We start from the raw sequence: 26,879 nt of genomic DNA, 5'->3' as shown, positions 1-26,879 counted from the left end.
TGGAAGGGTTTACCTCCCTCCCCAACCCCTTCTTGCTGTGTTTCCTGGACACTATGAGGTGAGCAGCTTTCCTCTGCTCAGAACCTTCTACCATGTTGTTTCTATGTTTAAGCCTGCAGAACACAGCCCGGGCCCTCTGAAACATGAGCCCAAATAAACCTCTGCTCCTTTAAGTCCAGCGTGTCAGGTGCTCGCTTCAGCAGCACACTTACTAAGTTGAGTGTGTTGGGTATTGTGTTCCAGGGAAGAGAAAATGACTGAGACATGGTGGTTCCAAACTTACAGAATAACTACCAAAGCAAAATCCATTTCAAAGGTTTATTCCCCTTTAATTATTTCACACAAAGTTTACATTACGCTGAACTAACCATACTTAGTTCACAGTCTCTAACTTATAAATCTTTGTTCATGCATAGAGATACTCCCCCTGGAATACCCAAATCCTTGACATTCAAATCCTGAAGTCTTTATTGCCTTTGTAAGCTCATTTCACCATGAATGCACTCCATAAAGCCTTTCAGGAAGCTTTTCTTGACTACCTTGGCTAAAGTACTCCCTCTCTCTATCATCTTAAGGAGAATGAACAATTAGTAAGGACCCAGAATGTACCCATACTTACAACATTGGCCCATTTTTATTCTCACAGTAAGTTTTAAAAGATGTTTAGATATTCCCTTGAACAAAATAAATAGTGTCTAAATTCAACTGCCTTGATATCCAAATCTTGAAATCTTTACTGTCCTTTAAAGTTTATTTTACCACTAACACACTCCACACAAAGCCTTCATTGACCACCTTGGCTACAGTACTCCCTATTATCTTAAAAAGAATTAACACTTACTGTGGACCTAAAATGTACCCATACTTAAAAATATTATCCCATTTTTGTTCTCAAAGTTTTACAAGATACTTATTCTACTGAATAAATGTAGTACAATTAATCCTAGTTAATTCTTTAAAACAATAATGACATTATCACAAATAAAGTATTCTGCCATGCAACAGATAGGCCTACTTCTGATGAGCCAGCTAGGTCTGATTTCTTCAGTGACCACTCATTACTAACATTAATCATCTCTTCTGAAAATACTATACATACATGGGGTGTGTAGGAGTGGCTAGGAAGAGAACGAAATAATTTTCTTATGAAAGAGTAACTGTAGTCAGGTTGGTTCATATACAAATGGCAGCCTACTTTATTAATTATACAATAACTTTAACTACAGTACTTTCAAGTCAAAGAATCATGAAGTTTATAGACAGAAGCAACTACAAAGTTTAGTGTAGTTAAATTTTTCCAACTTTTAAACTTCAACTCTACTGCATATTTGGGATAACTTTAGACAAACTGTGCATAATTTGGAAGAGGCAATTTCTTCACAAACAACAATGTGTATTTATAAATATAAAAGTGTTTATTTAAATAGGTGTATGTATTTTAAGCACAGAGCTTAAATAAGGTTTCATAATACTCACTGTATTTTAGGCTGCTTTTTAACACTTTCATAGTAAAATAAAAAGTTAATTTCATGGACACCTTCTTCATCTGGCCCACGTAACCACATTGGTAGCTGGACTGAAGTTCCAGGTAGAAGGACCGTGTCAGGAAGGGGAACAGGAATCACCTCCGGCTGACACCCTATGCCAATGCCAAAGCCTACAGAAGAAGCTGATGATACAAGGGCTGTACACACAGAGGCAGAGTCTGTCACAACAGTCTTGTAAGCACTGCAGTTTTCAGAGGCTGAGGGGCTCAGTGGTGTTAAAACAGCAGTATTGCCACCAAAAGTAAAGAACTCTGGACGTTTAGAAACAACCTTCAATCCAGTAAGAGGACATTTGCTGACATTGGCAAATTCTACATATGCTTTTCGAATTTCTCCACAGAGGAGCCCTGTAGGAAAATGTATAAAGAACACCTGCATTGGAGGGAAAAAATATTATTATATTGTCTGTTAAAAATTCTGAACCACTAATGAGTAATACTTTAAGATGTCGTATTTCTTTATGAAGGGTTTATAAGTATTTCATTACTTCTCTTTGATGTGAGTACATAGCAATTGACTGTTTTAGAAAATATGAGACATAGAGATCAATGTTACTTTGCCACTCAGATTCTGAGTTATGAATTAAAAGTAAAATACTAATAGCTAGAGGGTAAGCATGTTCAAACTTCCACAATTTTGTAGGTTATGACCAAGAAAAGGTACAAGTACTTTAACATGGCTATGTGAACTAAATAATCGATCTAGTAACCTTTGTCGCTGTCAAATTAAAAAGTAGCTCAAATATCTGTACACATTAAGATGAAAAGACAATCCACAGGTCTTAAACAAGAACACAGAGACCTGTGGTCTCATTTCCATAATTTTAAAATCCAAATGGCTCCAAACAACCTCACACTTTTAGTAATTCAACATGAGGATAAAACCTGACCTAACTTATGGGAGGCCTCTTATGTGTAGACTAAAAACTAAACATATATTATATTTACACTACTTGAAAACTGTCTTTAGATTCTTACTCTGAAGAAACCGAAAGTTGAAAGTGAAAACTTATGAATGTAGTTTAATGCATAAAAACACAAAATGAAACTTATATTGGAAAATTCATCTGTGTAGCGCTCATAAAAAAAGGTCTCTGCCAAACACACACACACACACACACACACACACACACACACACACACACACAAATGGTCTCTGCGCCTGCCTCACAAGTGCAAGGTCCTGAGTTCAATCCCCGGTACCAGGGTGGGGCGTTTGGTCCTAAGTCTATACCCTCAAAAAAAAGGGAAGATAAATGGATAAATGTTTATTCGTATGTTTAAAGTAAAATTCAAATTAGGGTGAAATTAGGGTGCAGATCTCTGATGTTTGTAGTCACTTTCCAGGTTTTGTCATTTAATCAACCAAACACCAGTTGTTATGTAGAGTAAGTATCCCTCTGCTCTAAAATATTCTCTTGAAAAAGAATTGCATCTGTAGCAATGTCTTTTAAAACTAGGATTATGAAAGAAGCGAAGGTAAACACAGAACAAGTAATATATAAACACAATGAATGTAAATTTAAAGGCTGTTCTGTAAATTTAAAGCGCAAGGTCCCAAGTTCAATCCTGAGTACCAAAAAAAAAAAAGAAAGGCTATTGAGTTCAAAGAGTTTAAAATCAAAGCCATCATTTAGTTCCACTTTCTTTGTTTTATAAGTAGATAGATGTCAGGGCTGGGGATGTAGTTCAGTGGCACCCCGCATGCCTGACAAGTGCAAGGTCCTGAGTTTGATCACCCGTACCCAGGCGGGGGAAAAATGTCTAAAGGCAGGTAATTAGGAATGAGGATTAAATAATGTAAAAATAAGCCTCTATCCACATTATGATATCTCAGAAGCACTACATTTAAAAAACAGTTGTATGGGGGCCTGGATTTAGCTCAGTGGTTCCAGTGCCTGCCTCGCTAGTGCAAGGTCCTGAGTTCAATCCCCAGTACCAAAAAAACCAAAAAAACCAGTTGTATATTTAACAATCTTAATAACTGCAGATTAAATACTATGACTAAATGAAAATAACACTTATTTTAAAATAACAAACTTTATTTTAAAATGCCTGTTTTTGATATTCTCTAATTTATTTTGATAACTTCAACCACAGTGATGAGGATACTCCCTCTTTTTAATTGATTAAGTTTACTGGTACATTTTAGACACATATAATGATCACATTCATCATAGGAAATTTGTACCTGAAATATCTTTTTTTTCCCATTCCCCTACCCTCCCTTCAATCCCCCTCCCTTCCCCTCATTTACAAAAGCTTTGTTTCCATTTTTCCTTTTCTCATTTTCTTTTCTTTTCCCTTCCTTCCTTTTCCCCACCCTACCCCCCAGTTCCACTTCCCATTTGAACATTTTCTTCCTATTTCACAATATCTGTTATACATTTTGGTCCTCAATTACACTTTCAGTTGCTCACACCAGAGAAACAATGCAGTAAACATGTTTGTCCAATTTATTTCACTTAAGAGTATAGCCTCAAGGTCCACCCATTTAGCTATAAATATCTCAAGTGTATCTTTCTTTAAGCCTGAGTAGTAGTACTCCATTGTATTAAAAAACCACATCTTCGAGCTGGGGATTTAGATCAGCGGCACCGCACCTGCCTCGAAAGCACAAGGTCCTGAGTTCGATCCCCAGTACCAAAAAAAACCCCACATCTTTATCCATTCGTCAGTTGATGGGCATTTAGGCTGTTTCCAAGATGTGGCTACTACAAACTGTGCTGCTATAAACATGGGTGTGCATATATCGCTGTGGTAGCATGCTTTTAATTCTTTCATGAGGATATCAAGAAGGGGAAGAGCTGGGTCAAATGGAACCTCTAGTTTTAGTTTTTTAAGGTATCTCCACACTGATTTCCACAGTGGTTGCACCAGTCTACACTCGCACCAACAGTGGAGAAGGGTTCCGTTTTCCCCACAGCACTGCCAGCATTTGTTATTGGTTGATTTCTTAATAAAAGCCATTCTTTCTGGAGACAGAATCTCAGCATTGTTTTAATGTGCACCTCTTGAATGACCAGCGATACTGAACATTTTTTCATATGTTTATTTGCCATTTCTACTTCTTCATCTGAGAACTGTCTGTTCATTTCAGATACCCAATTTTGGACTGTGTCTTTAAATCTGGGAGGTCTGATTTTCTTTTAGTTCTTTATATACTGTAGATAGTAGACCTTTAAAAGTAAGCTGTCACAAATTCATATATATCTTCAAACAAATGTTTATCAACTACTGACCTATAAGCTACAAGAGTGACTGGCCCTAAAATGAAATTTGAATTCTAAGTCATTTCAGTTCATCTTCAGCCATTTTAGTCCTAACTACTTAAATTATTACTGCGGGAACTTGAAAAGCTTGGACAAAAGTACATGAAAAAGGAGAAAACTTAAACACTAGGAGAGGTATTTGGCTCACCAACTTAAAAAAAAAAAAAGCCAAACATAAGGTATTGACATAGCAATGAGAAATATTATCAAACAGACTGGGTAGAACATAAAAACAAACAGGTCTGGGTACTTTCAGGATATTAGTGAAAAGAAAAAAGATATTAATAAACAGGAAGATGGCATGAGTTGCCCAATCCCTGTTAAAAGGATGGGGACTAGAAACAAAGCCCTACAAAAATCTTTTAGACACAAGCGCCCAAACTGCAACCCAAAACCCACTTATTTATTGCAAAATGCCAACACTGTGATTAAACCTGAATACTGAGGTTTTAGTTTAGAAAAGTAACACATACATTAATATCTTTTGTCTTAAAAACAAATGACACGCATGCCATAGTATCGCCACCACTACCCTATATCTTACCATTCAGAAAAGTATATCCCTTCAATTTAAAACATAAAGACATTAAAAAATAAAACTGGGGTATGGTGTGGCTCAGTAGTACAACACCTGCTTACCACAAGTGAGGCGCTAGGTTGAGCCCCAGTACGGAAAGAAAAGATAAAATGTACAAGTTTTGACAGGAAGACTGTTAGTAAATGAGTTTTGACAGCAAGACTGTTAGTAAATGTGAAACGTAGAAACAGCAAAGTAACAGATTATCAAATAGGACTTCATAGAAGTTAACCTTCACATGATGAAAGATGGTAACAAATCAAACTTAAAACAAATGTAAAATATTTTTCAACCAGAAACTAGCACTGGGGTCCATGAATCTTATTTGGCTGACAGAATTCTTTTTAAATGCAACATGTTAATCAACTGTTAAACCTGGGCAGACTCCAAACAACGCAATAAAACCCTTCTCTAAACATACACACACCACTCATCATCATGTTCGTGTTTGGTATGATTCTACATATAATGATTAAAGTTACGTGAGTGTACAAATAAAGGTCTGAGAACATAAACGCCAATTTGGGATCATACATCGTTGGCACATACTGGAAGCAAGTTGTGGTGCTTACAACTACCCTGCTGGGGAAACTTGAAGACACAGAAGGAAGAGCCTCCGTGCACTCATATGAATACAATGCTACAACATGATCTTGCATTTGGTCTGCCTCTCAAGCAGATATCAGATGCAAGAATGGCCAGATTTCTCTTCAAAAAATGAAATTTGAAGTAGCATACAGACTGGAAGCTAGCCAGGTGTGGTGATACACACTTGTAATCCCAGCACTGTGGGAGGCTGAGGCAGGAGGATCATAAGCTCAAGCCCAACCTGAGCAACTTCATGAGACCCTATCTCAAAATGAAAAAGTAAAAATAGAGCTAGATATGAAGGCCCTGACTTCAAATCAAATCCCAGTACAAAAAAGAAAGAAAAAGACTGGAAGCTATTGAACTAATAGGACTAGCATCATATCAAAATCAACTCTTTCTAGAGGCAAGGAACAAAATGTTTGGTCCTAAATTCTCTGGAGCTGAGTTCTTCCCCTTCTTTGAGATTTATTGTCCTGTAATACTTCTAGTTTCCATAAAATATTCCAGTCTCCTTCAACTAAAGCATTTTATCGTTTTCTGATTATACTATCTAACATCTTTTTAAAAATTTTTTTTATTTGAGGTTTGCTCTATTGTTTTGTGGTCCTAGGGATTGAACCCAGGGGTTCACACATGCTAGACAATGTTCTACCACCCAGTGACTCCCCAGCCACACATTACCTAACATCTTTTACAACAGCAGCAGAACTTAAACCCATATTTTATAAAAGTAGGACAGAGTGGGATAAGGTGAGGGAATATTACTTTTTATTCACATACTTCTACACTGCTTATAGTTTTCACAATCATTTATTCACATACTTTTATAAATGATAAAGTCACTGATTTTAATAATCAAAGTATTCTTTTAGAAGTGTTTTCCCAATTTTAATAATCAAAGTGTTCTGTTAGAAGTGTTTTCTCAATTTACTGAGGGCTATATTTTATAACCAGCTATGACTTCATGCTAACTTGCATGATTACCCTACATTCATAATTAAATCCACTTAATGTTAGCTTAACAATAAAAGTATGGCTTGGGGCCGGGGATTTAGCTTAGTGGTTCTGCTGCCTGCCTCGCAAGCACAAGGTCCCGAGTTTGATCCCCAGTACCCCAATAAATAAATAAATAAATAAAAGTATGGCTCAATGTAATATCAACAGCCTCAAATTCCAATTTATTTTAAATATGATCTGGCTGTGTAATTATATTTTATTAAGTCCACGAAATTTTAAGAAGTGAAATACCTCCAAGAGTGGCATTTCTTCAGTGATTATGGGATCTAATCGTCGATCTGGACCATATGTAATAGATGTTTTCTCTTCTTTTGTGTTGTTAAGTCGAGGACCTTGAATTTCTAAATCCTGCCTCCCTCGGACTGACATACTCAAAGAATGTTTTCCTGAAATAAAAAAAAAAAAATCAGTGCCCTAAAATGATTTGGTATGTTAACTGACATTAATTTAATTTGAATATAAGTTGAATATAAGTTTCAGATGATTGCTAGAAAAATTCTACACAATTACAGATTAATAACATTAATAAGTATATTTTAATTCCACATTGAGATCACCTATGGTATGCTACTTAATTTCTCATTTTGTTGTATGTTACCTATGTTGTACAAAGACTATATCACTAATCAGAAACTCCTTCAAATTATATTTTATAAACCATAATGCTAAATAAACAAAGGACCCGAGAGAACAGCTATCTTGGACCCAGTATTTGTCATAGGCCATGAGAACAGATAGAAAGATAGACATAAACTAAAGAAATTTAAAAGCATAGAACACATCAATTTTTTACTGTTACTCATATATATACTAATTTGAAATATTTCTGGATTATATATAACTACATTTTTTCAAGAGAATAAACAAAGAAAAGTAAAGACAGTACCAACAGCTTTAACACATTGAATATTCATGTGAGATGTTTCTCAAAGGCTTCCACATAGAACTTGTATGGTGAAAAACCCTAGTTATACAACTCCACCTTTCCTGCAGGACTATTCAAAGGCCTTACTGTGCCGAAGCTCACTGTGACAGTTTGAGATTGGAAATATAATGGAGCATTTCCCAAACTTCATTTGACACAAACCCTGATTAGCATTTTACATAACAATGAACTAAAGCATGAAAACTCATAAAATGGGACTTCTTTCAATAGTTAAAAGTTTGGATAACAGAAGAAAAATACACAGGGGAGAGTCTAACAATTATCAAAAGAAAATACAATAAATGGGAATAAAATTGTTTACTTTTAAAGCTACAGCAGAGGTTTAAAATAATCTAAGTTAGCCATTCTTAACACTGCCTAAATGTCTACCTAAAGTACATTTAGAAAATACCTCATTTCATTCATTTTATTCTATGGAATACGTATTAATAACACTGTAGCTTTACCTGTGTGACATCCAGGAAGAGCACCAATACCATCTACGGTCATGGATCCCTGAATAGTGCCAAGATTATACACAACTCCCAGAATATGCAGCTCCCCTATGTGATGGGGAAAGAGCTTTAGTCTTGCCTGTGGAGATATTTAGATCACTTATTATACTTTCATAATATTTTTAATAGCACAATACCTAAAATACTTAATGTTGCAGAAATAGGCCTAGATCCACAATGATACTTTTTTTTGGTACCGGAGATTGAACTCAGGACCTTGGGCTTCCGAGGCAGGTGCGGTGCCCCTGAGCTAAATCCTCGGCCCTCACAATGATCCTTTTTTTGGTACCAGGGATCGAACTCGGGTCCTTGCGCTTGCGAGGCAGGCAGCGGAACCACTGAGCTAAATCCCCGGCCCCTACAATGATACTTTTAATAAAAATCAAAATATTCTATTCAACTAAATGTCATGTGAAATTACCACACTGACACCAAGCAGAAAGTGAAAACGTTTTACCAGTCTTCTTAGAAATTAAACTAAACTAAATGCTACTACTTTTCCTACCAATTCTTTCTAATCCCAGTTTTGTACTCTTCCCAATTATAGTTCTTAAAAAAAAAAAAGGAAATACAATATAAAGCATGTGAAAAAATTTAGCCAATTTTACCTTCTGCTTATTTTTAGAAAGGTAGAAAAATAATAAAACAATTACCACTTTAGATTCTTCACTATTAATTAAGAATTCTGAAATAACTTCAGCTCCAATCATTTCAGGTTCACCTGTAACCTAAAACATAAATTACTTTTTAAAAATACACATTCCAATGAATAAAATATGATCACTAACATGCTTGTATGCAATGTTTAAAAACAGTAACTAATTAAAGTTAACATTTCTACTAGATTCTAACTATGTGCTAAGCTCTACTCGAAGTAGATTGGAGTCATGCTGTGGCAGGGCGTTTTTTTCTGTTTTGTTTTGTTTTATTTTGTTTTGAGAGAAGATCTCACTTTGTAGTCCAGACTGGCCTTGAACTCACTACGTAGCCCAGGCTGGTCCCAAACTTGTAGCAATCTTCCTACCTCTGCCTCCTGAGTGCTGGGATTACAGGCATCAGCTACCATGCCTGGCTAAGTTATTTCTGTCATAATCACCTGAGTAACAAAAATTATTTGTTCAAGTCATTTCTGCTTCAAAAATAACTATTTTAAATACATAAAGGATTTACTGTAGACATGGACATGAAAAGAAGGTAAATATTTATGAAGACTGTGAATAGACAATTCATAAAATAAGAAATACAAGAGCTTCAAGTTCACTAAAAATTAATGAAATAAAAAATAAAATAGTAAGGTAGCTTTTTTTTAACTATCAGATCCACAATTTTTTTGGTAAACAATACTTAAAGTTGCAAAGATGAGATACTCAACCTTACATATACTAAACCCCACAAATAAGCTCACCGCTATGACCTTTTGTGAAACCAATAGAAGATTAAAATACTTATTACCTAAAATCTCATAACCCCATGCTTTGAAATCTTTCCTACAGAAATAATCTGAATGCTAAAAAGCTATGCACTAAAACATTCATCACAGGCACTGTGTAGCCCAGTGGCAGGAGTACTTGACTTGTATGAATAAGGCCCTGGGTTTGACTCCCAGCACTGGGGTGAAAAAAACAGAAAGAAAAAATTTTTAACCCAGGCATGGTGGCACTCAGGAGGCTGAAATAATAGGAGGACTGCCACGAGTTTGAGGCCAGCCTGGGCTACAGGATGAGTTCAAGGCCACGCTGGACTACACAGTAAGACCCGATGACTAAACCTTCTCTGTAAAAAAGAAAAGAAAAACAAAGAAATTACATAGAATTACAGTTCTAGTAAACAAATGGAAACCTCCAAAAGACTACCAGTGATGGAATAGCTTATCAATCAGCCATGTGATGGATTACATAAAAACAAAATATTAAGACATTCTACTTCTCAGAAAGTGCACATTAAATAAAACAGAATGAAAAAAGCAATATAAAAAATGAGGAAATGTCAAATATGAGGGGAAAACATACAAATGGAAATGACAGACATGAAACAAAATGTTCAAGTGGTTATTATTTTTAAATATTGGAAAGATTTTGTATTCTCAATTTTCAAAACTAAGAACATATAAATCTTAAAACTAAAGGAAAATACGCATAAAAAAAAAGTCCAGCTCACTGAACAGAAGTAGAAATGTCATTACTGCATCTATTAGGCTATTACTGAAATATGCTCATTACAAATACCTTTTAATAACTTACTAGTTCTCTAACTTCCTCAGTATCCTTTCCATTGACATCTTTAGGTTGAAACTTCCAGAGCAATGATAAGTCAGTCAAAAAAAGTGGAACCTTCAAAGGGTTTCTAAAAGCCACTTCCACTGTAATTGGTTCTATAAAAGAAAGGACCACAATTAATAATTTTAATAAACCTCATACATCACCCTAAGTTTCAACACTAAACATATGTGTCTTTGTACCTCTGCACTTCTGCCTAACCTGTCCTTCACCACCTTATAATGATCCATCTATTCAGGATTCAGCTTTAAAATCATGTCTTCTAAAAGACTTTCCCATTCTAAGGAATGTCATTCCCTCTTCTACATTGCCACAACTAGTGCATACACCTGGATTAGAGGCTCTACCAATTGGTTTGATAAGTGCAGCTCAATAAATTACAGGTTTCTAACTTATCTTTCCATCCCAGCCTCCAGTAATGTGCACCAGTCAGTAAATTATCTGCTGTTAAACCAATCCCAAAAAAGCCGTAAGTAAAAATTTAAGTGTATCACCTTCTACTACTGCAAGTGGAAATCTGGAGTTATCTGAGTAACTATTCAAACAGTACTGTGTGGGATGGAAACCAGATGGGATAATTCCTTTGTTAACCACAGCCACAACTTGCTCCTCAAGTTCTCGCCACTGCTGAGAGGACTCAGAGTCATATTCTTGATCAAGACTTACATGAGTAGCTGCTTGCTTTTCACCTTTTAAAAGAAAGTATCACACAAAAATATCAAAAAATCAAAAACTCAAGTGTCATAAAATTAAATATTTATGAACATCTTATCAAATATTTTAAGAATCAGACGTATACAAATAAATATATTTACATGTACTTTTCATTCTTGCCTATTTCCAATTCGCTGAGCAAAAAAAACCCAATCCTCTTATTAACTAGAATTTTGCCTGTAATACTGATACTCTTTTCCTCTTAACTTTGAAAGAATGTATCTTCCCCAGCTTCCACAAACAATTTTTATGTGAAATATTTCAAATATAAAAAAGGCATCAAGAATAACATTTATATCCTGAAATTTAACAAATGCCAACTTTTGTCACATGATCTTGAATATTTTTTATCACATGAACATTACAGCTAGAGTTGATATCCACTCCATACTCCTCCCCAAAATGACCACTCTCACTACCCACACTGGCAGCACTTCCTCCCAGTGCTATGCTGAGGCTGATGTCTATCCTTCTTACCATGTATCTATTTTACCATGAATACAAGAACAATGTATACAACTGGTTTCCAGTTTAAAATTTATACTGTAACCTGATGTATTTTTTCACTCAGTATTGTTTCCCCACTGACACAGGCAGAACAGCACTCATGTCCTCCAGCACATGTAAATATACTAAAATGTATCCATTCATTTTGTGCTATTACAAACAATGCTGCTACATACACAATGTATTTTAGTAACATAAAACTAGATTTCAAGGAAAACCAAATTGAATATACAAGTATTTAGAATGACAAAGTCTACTTTTACATGCGTTAAGAGATTTAATATATTTACACTTTTGGTCCAGTAGTGCCTATCCAGGGCTCAATCCTCAGGGAAAAAAAATTTTAAAGGCTTACAAGAGTACAAGAGAAGTACTGTAAATGTTCTTTGTTTCTATGCACATAGAAAAATTTCCATAAGATGTTGTAAAAACAAGTTTTATCAAGAAAGATATTCACAGAACCACAGAAGCAAAAAGATAGAAACCATCTAGCTATATGAAAAGATGTTAAGTAAAATACTTCATATGCACTGAATGAAATCTCTTCCAAAACATTAAAAATGGTTACCAAAATTATATAATAACATGAGCATTCTTATGTGAGAAAAGCTGTTGTAATCATAATTGTTTTGTTTTTTTTTTAGGCTGAAAGGACAAATACTGAAGTAATGGTTATCCTCACATGGCAGAACAACAATAAAATGGTAGAAAGTTATTTACTTGCAAACATTCAACTATACATCACTTTTTAAAAGGGAAAAAAAAGAAAACTTTAAAAAATGTAATCATTAGGTAACTAGGCCAAATAAAGCTTTACTAACCATCTGCCGGTCTTCTGTCGTGGCCAAAGAAAACCCGTGTCGCTGAACTGTTAATATAAGGTAAAGGAAGCTGTGGAAAAGCGCCATCTGGTGATAGCTGACTTACATTCTGGGAGAAATACAAAAGAAAAAGAAGAATAGTTTTTAAGAAAATTACATTTTCTATATGGATTCTTTTTTTCAAAGGTTTCAGATGTTTGCATGCAAAGGAAAATATCCTACAATATTCCTCATTGCTTCAGCTTATCAAAAATGTAAGGAAAACTGTTTTGTGTAGATATTTGTAAATATGGTTTGTAATATATATTGTTAACTCTTTAAAAAAAATTTTTTTTAAATTACATTTTCTTCAAATCCGGTTAAGGTATTAAAAATGTGTCAGGCAAGAACACTGCATAATTATTAGTTTTACAAAATGTATTAGAGTCATGTTACAACAGTGAAGAACTTTAGGAAGAGAACCTTCCTAAGGTTATTCAACTAGTTAATTCTCTTTGGTTGTTAAACTTTCAGATGTTATTCTGGTAGGCATTTTGGTTGCAGCAACCTATCTGCCAAAATTCTAACTCACATGATTTCAAATTAATAAAGTCTAAGAGTACTTATTTGCTGCAGGATATAATATTCCCTATTCATAGGCCTTGGAGAAAAAGTTACCACACTTCCTATTTTTTCCATAAAACAATGGTTTATATTTTTTATCTTGTCTCAGTGAAATATTCTTTTCCTAATTTTTCTGCATTATACTGTAACAGACTGCCTATTTTCCACAGATCCATACTTTTTCAGCTTTCACAAGAAAGGAATTTATGTTTCCAAAAGATGGTGAGATTGTTTTGGAAAACTGGTTGTGATCTTATAAAAACACAAAGAAACACTCCATAAAGCTTATAGTATCTTTTTTCCCCCTCAAGCTTCCAAAAATAGGCCCAGGGATTTAGCTCAGTCCTTTCGCTGCCTGCCTCGCAGGTGCAAGATCCAGAGTTTGATCCCCATTACCAAAAATACAAAAAAGAAGATTCCAAAAATAACCACAAGGGCTGGGGGTGTGGCTCAGTGGTAGAGCACCTGAGTTCAATCCCTAGCACCACAAAAAACAAAACAAAAACAGTCATTAAAGTATGATATATGATTTTTTCAAAAGCCACAAATTCAATGTCTATTGGAATCCTGAAAATCTCTTAAAAACCTAGAAGGGGCAATGCAACAAAGATCTATGATCGAGCAACCTAGTCTTCTACAACTTTATTATAACTGATAATTACATATATCCTAATAAGGTCATTTTATTAGTCTCCTAGGAGATAGCGATAAACATGCTTTCATGTTGAAAATAGTAACAGTTTTAGTATCTACTCCTGAAAAGAAGTACTCACCTTATAAACATAAAGATACTCTCGGAGGAAAGCTCCCTGTTGAGCAGCAGACTGTTTACTTTCATTGATTAGGATATGCCTAAAGGCAGACACGGCATTGTCCAGCTGCCTGAGCGTGTAGGACTGGCGCCCAATGGTGAAGTTAATGTGATCTTCTGCAAGAGACCAGCCCTTGCCTTTGTACACTTGCATGGCTTGACAATAGCAGCGCAGGGCATGCTTTTTCTGTAAGGAAATGAAACAAAGTATTCAGAGCCAAATTTGTCTTAGACTAGAAAAAATAAATAAACACACAATCAATACTGGTTCTTCCTCTAAAAAAATGAGATGAAGAAAATGAACCTAACATGACATTCTCTTCCCAATTACACAATTAAGTATGGATTATCTTACAGATTAAGCTTCTTCAGCCACCCAGTGTGTGTGTGTGTGTGTTTACGGTGCATAGTAGGGAATCTGAAGGAAGGGAAAGGGAGACCAGTATGTCATGACATCTACTCCTTATTTCTCTGAGCAATGTCTTAAAAAGGTTAACTTTAGAGAAATTTTCAATATCTAAACTGGGCAAGTTTCACTACATTATAATAAAAAGTTCTTAAACTATACCTAGAAGCATACTATGTTTTCATATAATTTTTCCTACCATGTTATAAAATACTTTTATCAAACCTTTTTTCCTTGCCTATGACCAAAACCACAAATGGAATTTATGTGGCCACATACGGGACTCCAGTCAGTACAAGATTTGCGCAATATCCATCAACCTTATTTTTCTATATTAAAGATTTAACCTTGCGGCCTGCACATGCTACCCCTGCCTGCCTGCCACAACTCACTGACCAGTGATGTGACCACCATGAGGATGCCTCACACCACTCAGATAAAGCAGTGGCTAAGACCACAGCACCGGGAGCAGTGCCTGGCATGATGTGGCAGGGCTCTCTGCCAACATAAGGGGCCACCACGGCTTCCTTGATAAGGCGTCACCTGCAAGGATCAGAGTAGACTTTCCACTGTTCAGGACACCTATGGCAAGACTGAGAAAGCAAGCGACTAAAACCACCATGTTGCACAAGAAAGGCATTCAAAACGGAAAGCAGTCTGGAATGCCAAAACCTATGAGTGTTGCAATAAAACTGAAACGTTTATGGCAATAAATGTCACTAATATACAATGTTCCAGTGGTACAGACCACTCACTGTATTCTTGCATGGTTGCAAGCAACAGCATGCTTGACAGAAAAGACAGCTAAAAAGGGGAATATAAATTCATACTAACCACACATAGTACAGAAAAGCAAAACAACAGCAAAAGCACCAAAGTGGTCACTCCAGTGTCACCACCAAGAAAACAAGCAGACAGTAGAATGGGTAGCAGTACTGGAACAGCCAGAAAAGATGTCCTATATTTTTACATCAAAATAAAATTCCAAAGGAAAAGGCCCAGGTCTCAGTCAGTCATAGCTGACGGGCTCAGCTTTTCCAGCTCTGGCTCTGGACTCACCAGGTACAAAACACACTGCTATCACTGCCTAAGGAATGGCAAAATGGTTACTCTGAACAAGAAAGATGCTGTAGTAAAGGACTAAGTGATATTAGAAAAAGAAAAGAGGATGACCAAAATGAAGTTTGACTTTCAGTACCAAAAGACTCACAGGAAAATCAAAATTAACTAGAGAGGAGAAAAAAAAAAAATAAAGGAAGTAAAAGAACAACTGCTGTCTAAAAACCAAGAGGTCCCAGCCGGGGATTTAGCTCAGTGGTTCCACCGCCTGCCTTGCAAGTACAAGGTCCCAAGTTCAAAACCCTGGTACCATAAAAAAGCATAGTAAAAACCAAGAGGTCCCAATGTAAGTACTTGCTCTGTCCAAATACAAAATGTCTAAGATATGAAGCATTTAAAAAAAAAACAAAAAACTAGTGAAAAACTACTTGGGAATTTCCAGAACAGTAACATATAAAATCATAGATTAGAGCCTTGTTTATTAGCTTGTAACTGAGGTATCCTATGAAATTAATTTTATTATGGCTGTCCTTTCTGACATAGCATGGGGGCTGAATGGAATACTCACACTAGTCTGTGTGAGTATGTGGTAGTAAGTGTATGTATTCATACATATAATACAAACACACACACACACACACAGCTTATTACTACAAAGAGCAGTAGGTGGTGGTGTCACTGATACTCTGAACTCAGACAGCCTGCATCTTAAAAATGGATCTGGAAGCTGAGTATGGTGGCGCACACCTGTGATCCTGGGAGCTGAGGCAGAGAATTACACATTGAAGTCTCACCTGGGTAATCTAGCAAGACTGTGTCTTCTAAAAAAGGGCAGGGAAAGCCGGAAGTGGCTGCACATGCCTACAATCCCGGAACTCTATGAAGGTGAGGCAGAAGGATCACAAGTTCAAGCCCAGCCTGAGCAACTTAATGAGACCTTACCTCAAAATTAAAACTAAAAAGAGGGCTGGGCATATAGCTCAGTTCGAAGGCCTTACGTTGAATTCCCAAAATTACAAGCTTGGGGGGGGGGGCAGATGCAGCGCCAAACACCTGTAATTCCAGCACTCTGGGAGATTGAGGCAGAAGGATTCCAAGTTCAAGACCAGCCTAAGAAAGTTGGCAAGACCCTGACTCGAAGTAAAAAATAAAAAAGGCTGGGGGGGTATAGCTCAGTGGTGCAGTGCCTGCCTAACACATGTAAGGCCGTGGATATGCGTCCCAGAACTACTAAAGAGGAGAAAAAAAGAATAAGCGGAAGGTGGAAAAGGGGTTTGGTACCAAGAAGAGGTTTCTCGCAACTAAATCTGTTTAGTGTATACTCTTACTACCCTTTAAAATTGATATTAAAAAAATTTTATATATAGTCAGAATTGTCTTTGTGTAGGTTTTTTTTTTTTTTTTTTTTTTGGTACCAGGGATTGAACTTGGGTACCTGCGCTTGCACAGCAGGTGGTGAAACCACTGAGCTAAATCCCCGGGCCCTTTGTGGAGCTTTTTAAGAAATATTTTCTTGACTAATTGATAATGAAATCAAATCAAAATTGTCTGCCGCTTAATAACATTCACTAGAACACAATATCTTGTGATATTTCTATAAAGATGTCCAACTTCAGCGATTCTCATCATGAAAAAAATATAAAAATACTAAATTGAGGGATTTTCTGCAAAATAATTTGCCTATAATCTTTAATAAGTGTTGACGTCATGAAGCCAAGACTCTCTGGCTAAAGAAAGGACAAAGGATTCTACATCCCACGACAAAGGACATCTGTGGGACAAGTGTCAGATTTGAAGGGGTCTGAGAATTAGATAGGAGCACTGTACTAGTGCCAATTTCTTGAGTTGGTTGCTTATCATATAGGTACAAAAGAAATCAGCCCTAAAGTATTTGGGGGTCACAGGGGACCAGGAGAACAATTTAACTCTCAAATGGTTCAGGTGAACAAGTTTCTGAATTGAACTTGAAATTTTTGTTATTTTGAGACTGTTTCAAAATAATTTTTAAATAATGTTTCTTGAACAAACAACCCTAATCTTCTATTTAGCATTTAATAATGGAATGCAAGCAGTCTTAAAAATTGATACACAGGGGCCAGGGATTTGGCTCAGTGGTTTCGCCGCCTGCTGTGCAAGCACAAGGACCCGAGTTCGATCCCCGGTACAAAAAAAAAAAAAAAATTGATACACAAAAACCTGAGTTCAAGTGCATCTTTGAAGATTTCTTGGAAAAGCATCTCAACAGACTTAAGAGTGTTAACAAGGGCTGGGAGAAGTGGTGCATGCCAGTAATCCCAATACTTGGGAGGCTGAGGGAGGAGGAGCACTATGAGTTTGAGGCCAGCCTGAGCTACATTGTAAATTCAAAGCCAATCTGGATTACATACTGAGACTCTGTCTCAAATAAACAAAAAAAAAACGTGTTAACAATGATTTAAAGTTTGCACCCTGACCTTTGAGGGGGAGGGTGATACCAGGGGTTGAATCCAGTGCCTTTGCAGTAGGCTGCATCCTCAGCCCTTTAATTTTTGAGACAGGATCTCACTAAATCACTAAGTTGCCCAGGCTAGGCTTGAACTTGTGATTCTCCTACCTCAGCCTCCCAGTGTGCTACAATTACAGGCATATGCTACCATGCCTGGATAAAAGTTTGTCTTTCAAAGTAAGAAGGTAGGAGTGGGGATATAACTCAGAAGTAGAGAGCTTGTTTAATACGTACAAGGCCCTGGGTTCAATCCCTACCACCAAAAAAATGAAGAAAGATGGTCCAGGTTATACTGAACACAATCACATACACCTTCCTCAGCACTTACCTAACATTGCTTTTACTAACTCTCCTTTTACAATGTCAGTTCTCTTTTTGAAAAGCTCTAACTTGCTGATACTTGTAATGGGAAAAAACTGAACAATAAAAAAGTTCTGGGGTAAGACAAGCAATTCGGCATGAACTCTCAGAGGACTAAGAGAAAAGTTAATGTTACATCACCTCTTGCTTCCTCTCTCATCCCTACCAACACACCTGATTTTTTAGTGTTTTGTTTTGTTTGCATTGCTGGGGATTAAACCCTGGCCTTTGCACTAAGTTAACCCCAAGCCCTTATTTATTTATGAGACAGAATCTTGTTGAGTAGCTAAGTGCCCAGAGTGGGCTCGATCTTGCAATCCTCCTGCCTCAGCCCTTCAGAGTGCTGGGATCAGAGGTGTATCCCATCACATCAAACTAACACCTTAATTTTTAATGGCAGAAGTAAGTATGTGTTCTATGCTCCCTATCTTCCAAGAAGACTGTTCTTGACTGACTTCAACAGGGCAAAGGTGAGTTTTCCAACAGATATGTATTTCTAATCACATACTGTCTGTGAAGGAAGCTTCCTGAGTTTCGTGTGTACAGTGTGCTCATCAAAGAGCAAAGCCAGCTGACCTGCAATCATTAACTCCATGGGGTAACTACAGTTTGAGACTATTATAAGTCTAGACAGCAAATGCTACCAGAATCTCAAGCTACCAGAAATGGATCATTTTTAAGTTAGTAAACATTTCCTAGGAGCAGTATGTCCTACAATTTGAGAAGGTAAATACAAGCAGCTGTTTCCAGTTCCAATGACATAACTTCTCAGAAATGAAACTACTCACATAAGTGGACAAATGTAAGTAGAAAAGAAGGGTTTATTTTCAGTAAGAGACAACAGATCATTCCTAAGCTGGCAGATAAGTTTCTTTTTAAGCAAGAAATTAAGTGTCTAATACAATTTGTCTCTTTTAAAATAGAAAACTTTTCAAGCAGAGATAAATGCTGGGAAATGTTTCAGATGCATTTTCACTTACTATGAAAGGACTATGAAAAATGAATTATAATTTTTCGTATTTTTTCTACTTTAGAGCCTGAGACATTCCAACTCTGGGGTGTATCATTTATTATAAAAGACACTTAACCTACATAGATACTTTAAAGACTTTAATTTAAAATAAAGGTAGAGACACAAACTTAAAATGTTGGCTTTTAAAAATAAGGACATTTTTACAAGAAATTGAGGGGAATTGTTGAACATCATTTCTTTGTACTTTTGAAACAACTTGCATTTTAAAAACACTGGCATGTTTTGTTAGTATATACCTGTAAAAATGTTAAGGATGTTCATAAAAACATATTAACTAAATTTTTTTTCAATTTCATACTCCTCTACTAGATTAGAAGCTTCTCAAGAGGCAAGACTATGTTCATTTTATAGGTGTATGCTCAGCGCCTAGTCCCTGGAATATAAGATGATTATTCAATCCACATTTCTCTTTATATTTATAGTAAACCACTACACCTCAATGCTGCTCTTACTCTCAGCAACCAGCAAAGCTTTCTCCAATTAATGCTTATAGGAACAACTGTGGCTACAGAAATACATCTGAGTCAATAGTGATCCCTCCAACTCAAGTGCTTCCAGAGACAAGAAACAGATTTTCACCCACTGCATATTTGATCAATAACCATTATAAAGCACTCTTTCAGTGACAACAGAAGATGAGAGAGTAAGTAGTAAGCACTCAGCACTACTTGAATGCAGTGCATTTGGTCCTTCACATTTATGATTTGGTTTAACTTCATAAAAACTTAAAATTACAAACTGTATAAATGAAACCAAGGCTCAAAGAAGCTAAGTAACTTGACCAGACTTAAGTTCTGAGAAGATCAAGATTTAAACCCAGATTTGCCAAATAAAAATCATAAGCCTTTAACCAATATAATTCAGTACCCTAGAACAAAATTTATTTCAAATTTTAGGATAAATACAGATGACAAGATACATTCATGAATAACAACTTTTTGCTGTGAAGAAAATATCATTACCTGTCCTGCTTTACTAAAGCGGTGGCCTGCCAAAATCATGTGAAAGGCATACTTTCTCACCATGGGGCTCTTCATGTTTATGAAGCAATGTGCCGCCTGTTCCAAAAGAAGTGCACTTCGAAGATCAGAATCCTATTGAATATTTAAAAGAAAAAATGGTTAGTTTCATAAAATTAAAAGTTAAAAATACCTGTTAAAAAGCATTTACTTTCTACAATTTATAGCATATTTAGTGTTTAAACTATAATATATAAAGGAACAAACCAATCTTGATTCTTCCAATAAGCACAAATTTTGTTTTAAAAACACTCAAAAAATTAAAATTTTTACCATGAAATATTTTGCTTTTCATAAAAGCCAATGCCTGATTATGATAGGTACCATGTAATAAATTTCTGAAGAACTGTAATCCCATCTCAAATGACAGAAACTATATAAACAGGGAAAGTAATACAGGTAAACTGATGAAAGATAAACCAGAAAACACAGAGCAATAGAAAAATATAGATGTCTACAATCAATCTAATGTTTTCCTGAAATTAGTCTGGAACTTCCAGTAGCATATTTCCATCCACCCAAGGGGGAAAAAATGCAACAGAATGTGCTGAGAGTATGAAATAATCTAATCTGCTACTGTATTCTCTGTAAATCGGTCTTATATATAAAGGAATACTCAATTTTTGCTCTAATCAATAGGGCCAAAATTACTGATTTTCATTAAAAGATTCAGAAGGCTTCACTTTCAAAAACTATCTCCTCACCTGCTATTGTACATCAGTAAACAGTACAAATCAAATTAGCTTCCACTTCAAATGACATCCTACAACACAACACCTACAAAAACCACATACTACATTCACATCATAAAGACCTTTCAAATAAGCCATCACTTCGCAAATACCTGAGAAAGTACTGAAGGTTGCTGATTTAAATATCAACATTTTCACCAAAACTTTCTCTAGGTTTTCAACTATTCTCAAACTGAACTTACCATGCCCTTCCATGTGTTCTGCTGCCATTATTTTCCCCAGGGAAAGTTGAAAACAGAAAACATTGACTTTAAGTGCAATAATCTCAACAAATTATAGTTACATCAAAAAGTGTTCATAAACTATAACCTCCTAAATGTATTCAATACATAACTGGTAGCTATTATTATTTCAACCCCTTCATGACAAAAATTAAATGATTAGATCATTTTCTCCAGGAATTAAGATCCAAAATCTAGTAAGCAGAAAAACCAAAAATATGTAAGTAATGCATAGTTCTGAACCAAGGGTTTGTATCAGAATGACTTAGGGGATCTTGCTTTTTTATTTAGGAAAATGTTTTCTTTTAAAAAACTATTAAAATGTGTTTTAAAAAGAGTATTTAAAGAAAAAATGAGTATCTTTCCCACTCCATGCTTCACCTCACCTGCCAGAGCAGTAACCACTGTTTCCTGTTTAGTGCCAGTATGTTCTTCTCCCTGCTTCCCTACAAGTGGGATGCTTACATGCCTCGTGCATATGTTGTTTAAAAATACACATACAAAAAAATACACATATATTTTTATACATAAGTGGTATTATTCAGAGTATTTTGCTTTATTCACTTAATATCTTGGGTATCTTTCTAAGACATCCATATTTCTTTTAAATCTATTCTGTAAATGTACTATAACTTATTAATATAGCATTAAATTGATAAAATATTGTTTCATTTTTTATTACTACAAAAATGCTTCGATAAGTATCTTTAAGGGGCTGGGGATGTAGCTCAGTGGTGCCACACCTGCCTTGCAAGCCCAAGGTTCTGAGTTTGATTCCCAGTGTGTGTGGGGGAGCGTTTATAAATATATTTGAGGAAAAAAATAAATAAATAAAAATATTTGAGGCCAAGTATGGTGGCACATAACTATAATCCCAGCACTCAGAGGCTGACGCAGGAGGACTGCCATGAGTTTGAGGCCCACCTGGGCTACATAGTGTGTTCAAGGCCTGCCTGAATTACAGGGCAAGACCCTGCCTCAAAAAAAATTTTTTTCTTTTGTGTAATTACTCAAACATTTTTGATGCTTTTTTTTTTTTTTTTTGGTACCGGGGATCGAACTTGGGTCCTTGCGCTTGCGAGGCAGGCGACGGAACCACTGAGCTAAATCCCCAGGCCAACTCAAACATTTTTATTAGACAAATTTCTGGAAGTAGAACCAGAGTTAATGCTGAAAGGTATGTGTATATTTCTAGTTCTAATCAAGGCAGCCAGACTTCTTACAAAAAAAGCACCAATATATACTCTCATCAACAGAAAATGAATTCACATTTTCTACTCTACTCAGTGCACAAATCTTTTTAATTTTACATATCTAAAAAATGATTGGTGCATGATGAGGTAGCCGAGTGGTTAAAACAATGGAGAGCTAAAAGAAAAATGACACCTTATTCCTTAACACATAGTCTTTCAATAGTACAGTTGCTTGGGCCTGGGGATTTGGCTCAGTGGTTCTGCTGCCTGCCTCGCAAGCACAAGGTCCCAAGTTCAATCCCCGGTACAAAAAAAACCACAAAAAACCATTTGCTAAATAGCAAAGTTGCTAAATTTTTTCATTTATTTGGGAGACTTGTATTTTTTCCTGTGAATAGCCTGTTTATAAGCTTTTATGAATGGGTTTCTGTGATTTTCTGAGTTGTAAGAGCTCCTTGTATAGTTAGCCAATATTAGTGCTTTGTCATACATTTTGCAAATATTATTTCCCACTTTTGACATGAGTTTAATCTTTTGTAGTCAAACAGACTATTTCTGTTTTTATGGCTTCAAGATAATGCATCAAACTAAAAAAGGATATTATCATTCATGGACTTTAAAAAATGTTCTCCTAATATTTTCTTTCTCCCATAAAAATTCTTCAATATCTATAAATAAATCTATCTTTTATATCACACTGGTTTCATTTTTTATATTACAGCTTAATTCAGCTGTAATATATTATCATGTAATAAGGCACAATTTCAAACCAAATAGTTTAGATATCACATTACCATTTAGTGAATGGCCTAACTTTCCTACAGATTTTAAAAAAAAATTTTTTTTTTAAGACAGGGTCTCACTATACAGTCCAGGCTGGCCTCGAACTTACACCGATCCTCCTGCCTGAGCATCCCAAGTGCTGGGATTACAGGTGTGTGCCCGGCCCCACTGATTTTTAAATGACACCTTAATCATACGCAGGATTTAATTTCCTATTCCATTTATATGTCTACCCTTATCACTTTCAACAGTTTTAATTTCTGAAGCCTCATCATATATTTAATATCTATAACTGGTAATCCCCTACTTTTTTCTGTTTCAGTTTCATTTAGGCCTCTCAGTAGTTTCAGTTTTTACTTAAATCTTATAAATTTCTTAAGTTTATTCTTAGCATGTACATGCACACATATACCCACACACACAAACTGCCTATAAAGTATCATTAAATGCAAGACTTGAATAGCAATCCTAAACATTCTAATTAAAACAAGGAAGATGCCCTGGATACTTGTCACAATTTGTAAATGGTCTTAATGTACAATCAATCCACTGAGAACCAACATAGTGTAATAAATCCTCAAAATTCTCAAATTCAACACTCAAGGACTACCCAATTCAAGAAAGACCTGGAGGTTCACATCATGAATTAATTTAGCTGAAACAAAATTTTGATATACATACAACAAACTGTTGACTGAGAATCAATTTGCAGAGCTGAACATTCTGCTTTCATATCTCGCTGCAGCTCTAATCTTATTAGATCCTAATAATCCAAAGTGGTAAAAGGATGGTTCTGAAAAAGATGGCCCTGAAAACAATAGCCATCAGTGTTGGCAGAGAAAAATCAAAGAATTTTACAATGTGATGATTTTGTCCCAAAAGCAGAGACTGAATGAAGAATAATATTTTAATATAGGGGTAGTTCCTATCTACAAGACTATATATGCTACATGAGGAACTTAGAACAAAAATTTGTGATACCAATTTAAACAATAGCTCCAGCCTAAGAAAATTGTGTCACAGCCAACAGATAATTTTAACAAAACACAGAAAGTTTATAGTAACTTAAAATATGAGGACATGTACAGGGAAAAAAAAATCTGAAACAGAGGCTTTGTTACAGTTTGAATGTATCCTCCAAATTTCATGCATTGGAAACTTAATCCTTGATGCACCAGCATTAGGATGTGGAGCCCAATCAGATGGGGTTAGGTCCTGAGGGCTCTGCCCATAAGAGTGGATTAACGTCATCATCACTGGAGCGGGTTATCTGGAGAGTAGATTCGCTCTCAATGAGTTCAGCCCTCTCCCCCTTCCTGCTTTTATACTCTTATTCTTCCACCTTCCATCCCAAGATGAAGAAGAATGAAGACGTTCACTAGATGCTGGTGCCACGACCTGGGACTTCTGCCTTCAGAATCATGAACCAAATAAGTTTCTATTGCTTATAAATTGCCTAGCCTATAGTGTTCTGTTATAGCAACACAAAACAGACTAAAATAGGCCTCAATAAATACTCTGACAGAAACATAGTTGATAAAGGTACCAGTTGCAATTAAGAGAATCAATTTTTTAAAAACTGGCTCTAAGATTTTAAGACATTTTCTTTGCATAACTGTAAAGTTAATAGAAAAGGTGCTACGAGCTGATCAATTTCCCATAGCTGCAGTTACTCACAACTCAAGAAACTTATTATAAAAAAACACAATTTCTATCCCTAGAAGCTGCCTCATTATATTTAAACACAGTAAAAAATGAAAAGGGTTGTAAGACCAGAAAGTGTTCAACACAGATACAAGCAGGGATGCCTTAAGCACCAAATTTGGATTTACAGGCCTACGTGATGGTAAATGTGGCATGTTTCACCATTAGGCTGGCTTCATGCTGCCATTCTAAGAGTCCCAGAGCATAAAAAGCAGAATCTACCTATCCATAGATGTGCAGTACCAAAAAGGCAAAAGCATAATTCTTTTCACCCAGCCTCATAGGTAATTTTTATTACACTAATATTAGCAAAAATCTAAGGAACGGGCTGAGAATTTAGCTCAGTGGTTTCGTTACCTGCCGCGCAGGCGCAAGGACCCGAGTTCGATATCCAGTAACAAAAAAAAAAAAAGTATGTTGTTTAACTTCCAAATATTTTGGGTCAGGGATTTAGCTCAGTGGTTTTGCCGCCTGCTGCGCAAGCGCAAGGACCCGAGTTTGATTCCCGGTCCAAAAAAAAAAAAAAAAAATCTGAGGAACACAATTCACCAATGTCAAGGCAATGGGACTATGTTCTCTATCCTCAAAACCAATACACTTTTCAATATACTGTATTATATGACCTATCTAGTAAAAGTACATACAATAAACAAATTATTGGTTAAGTTTAACGTATATATTAATATACATATTAACATATAAGGCCTATCAATCTTTATTATCAAATTATTGCAAAGAAATATAAGAAAGGTACAGCAGAACAGTTCACTGAGAATTACAATTTGTGGGAAATGCACCAGCATTTGCTCTATCTGCTACCCAAAGGCACTGAATGACAATGACACATCTTCTAGGCTTTCATAACAAATTAAATCATTCAGATTTCAGAAAGAAAAGTGGAAACAGTTGGAAAGGAGAAAAGAATGACAGAAAACAGTACAGTTATAATGCAAGGAAAATTTGCTCTAAAGAAACTTTATTTATATGTACGTAAAAAGGCAATTAAAAGCATTTAAGCAAGAAAGAAAATAAATTTTACTCAAGCTCCTGGACATCTGTTTTTACATTCACTGATGTGCCTAGATTGAAAAACAGAGAACATACTCAAACCTAAGACCCGGTTATTTACCATAATAGAGAGCAGCAACACACTCAAGAACATATATTCAGCTCTACAAAATAGTTTATGTCTGGCATGTGTTCATACTTACAAATTTGTGTCCACAAAATATAAATTACTAAACGTTTCAAATATCACCCCAGAAACTAATATATCTTACAGAAATATTTTTAGAAGAATTCATGGTTCAGTTCAACAAACATTTGTAGATATGTATCACGTGCCAAGCCCTGTGGTTAGGTACTAGGAATAAAACTGTAGAACGTAACACACTTCCCTGCCCTCAAGTAGCTAATAGATTAAACATAAATTCCAATATAATGCAGTAAGACAATTCAGGCTTTATACCATTATGTAAGAGCAGAAAAGAGACAAGAGAACCTAGAGTAGTGAGAAAAACCATCTGACGGACAGACTAATACCAGGATAATAAATTAGGTAAAGCAAGAAGGCCACAGTCCAGGCAAAAGATAAAGATGTGACCTAGGACTGTACTGTAGTAGAAAAAAAGGATGGCGAGGGAAGAGGTGAGTAAACTGTTTTGAGATATAAAGGAAAATATGTTTATG

General features: G+C 35.8%; 1 protein-coding gene across 4 annotated transcripts in view; it reads right to left on the bottom strand.

The window, feature by feature from the left end:
• The window catches only part of Trappc8 (trafficking protein particle complex subunit 8), an 89,445-nt gene that overhangs the window by 29,284 nt on the left and 33,282 nt on the right, over positions 1–26,879 (bottom strand). For all 4 annotated transcript variants that reach the window (XM_004853119.4, XM_087193763.1, XM_087193759.1 and 1 more), the window contains 9 exons: positions 20,481–20,612; positions 14,138–14,362; positions 12,762–12,870; positions 11,214–11,408; positions 10,684–10,814; positions 9,097–9,171; positions 8,396–8,522; positions 7,235–7,389; positions 1,477–1,919 (listed from right to left, as the gene is read on the bottom strand). In XM_004853119.4, the coding sequence (XP_004853176.2) occupies positions 1,477–1,919; positions 7,235–7,389; positions 8,396–8,522; positions 9,097–9,171; positions 10,684–10,814; positions 11,214–11,408; positions 12,762–12,870; positions 14,138–14,362; positions 20,481–20,612 (1,592 nt within the window). The remainder of the gene's footprint in view (positions 1–1,476; positions 1,920–7,234; positions 7,390–8,395; positions 8,523–9,096; positions 9,172–10,683; positions 10,815–11,213; positions 11,409–12,761; positions 12,871–14,137; positions 14,363–20,480; positions 20,613–26,879) is intronic.

This window comes from Heterocephalus glaber, unplaced genomic scaffold, assembly GCF_053883595.1.
Source record: "Heterocephalus glaber isolate CG9 unplaced genomic scaffold, H.glaber_assembly_v1.0 deba00000331, whole genome shotgun sequence".
Taxonomy (NCBI): domain Eukaryota; kingdom Metazoa; phylum Chordata; class Mammalia; order Rodentia; family Bathyergidae; genus Heterocephalus; species Heterocephalus glaber.
The sequence above is the reverse complement of the archived record's forward strand: the minus strand, read 5'-3'. Positions and strand labels throughout refer to the sequence as shown.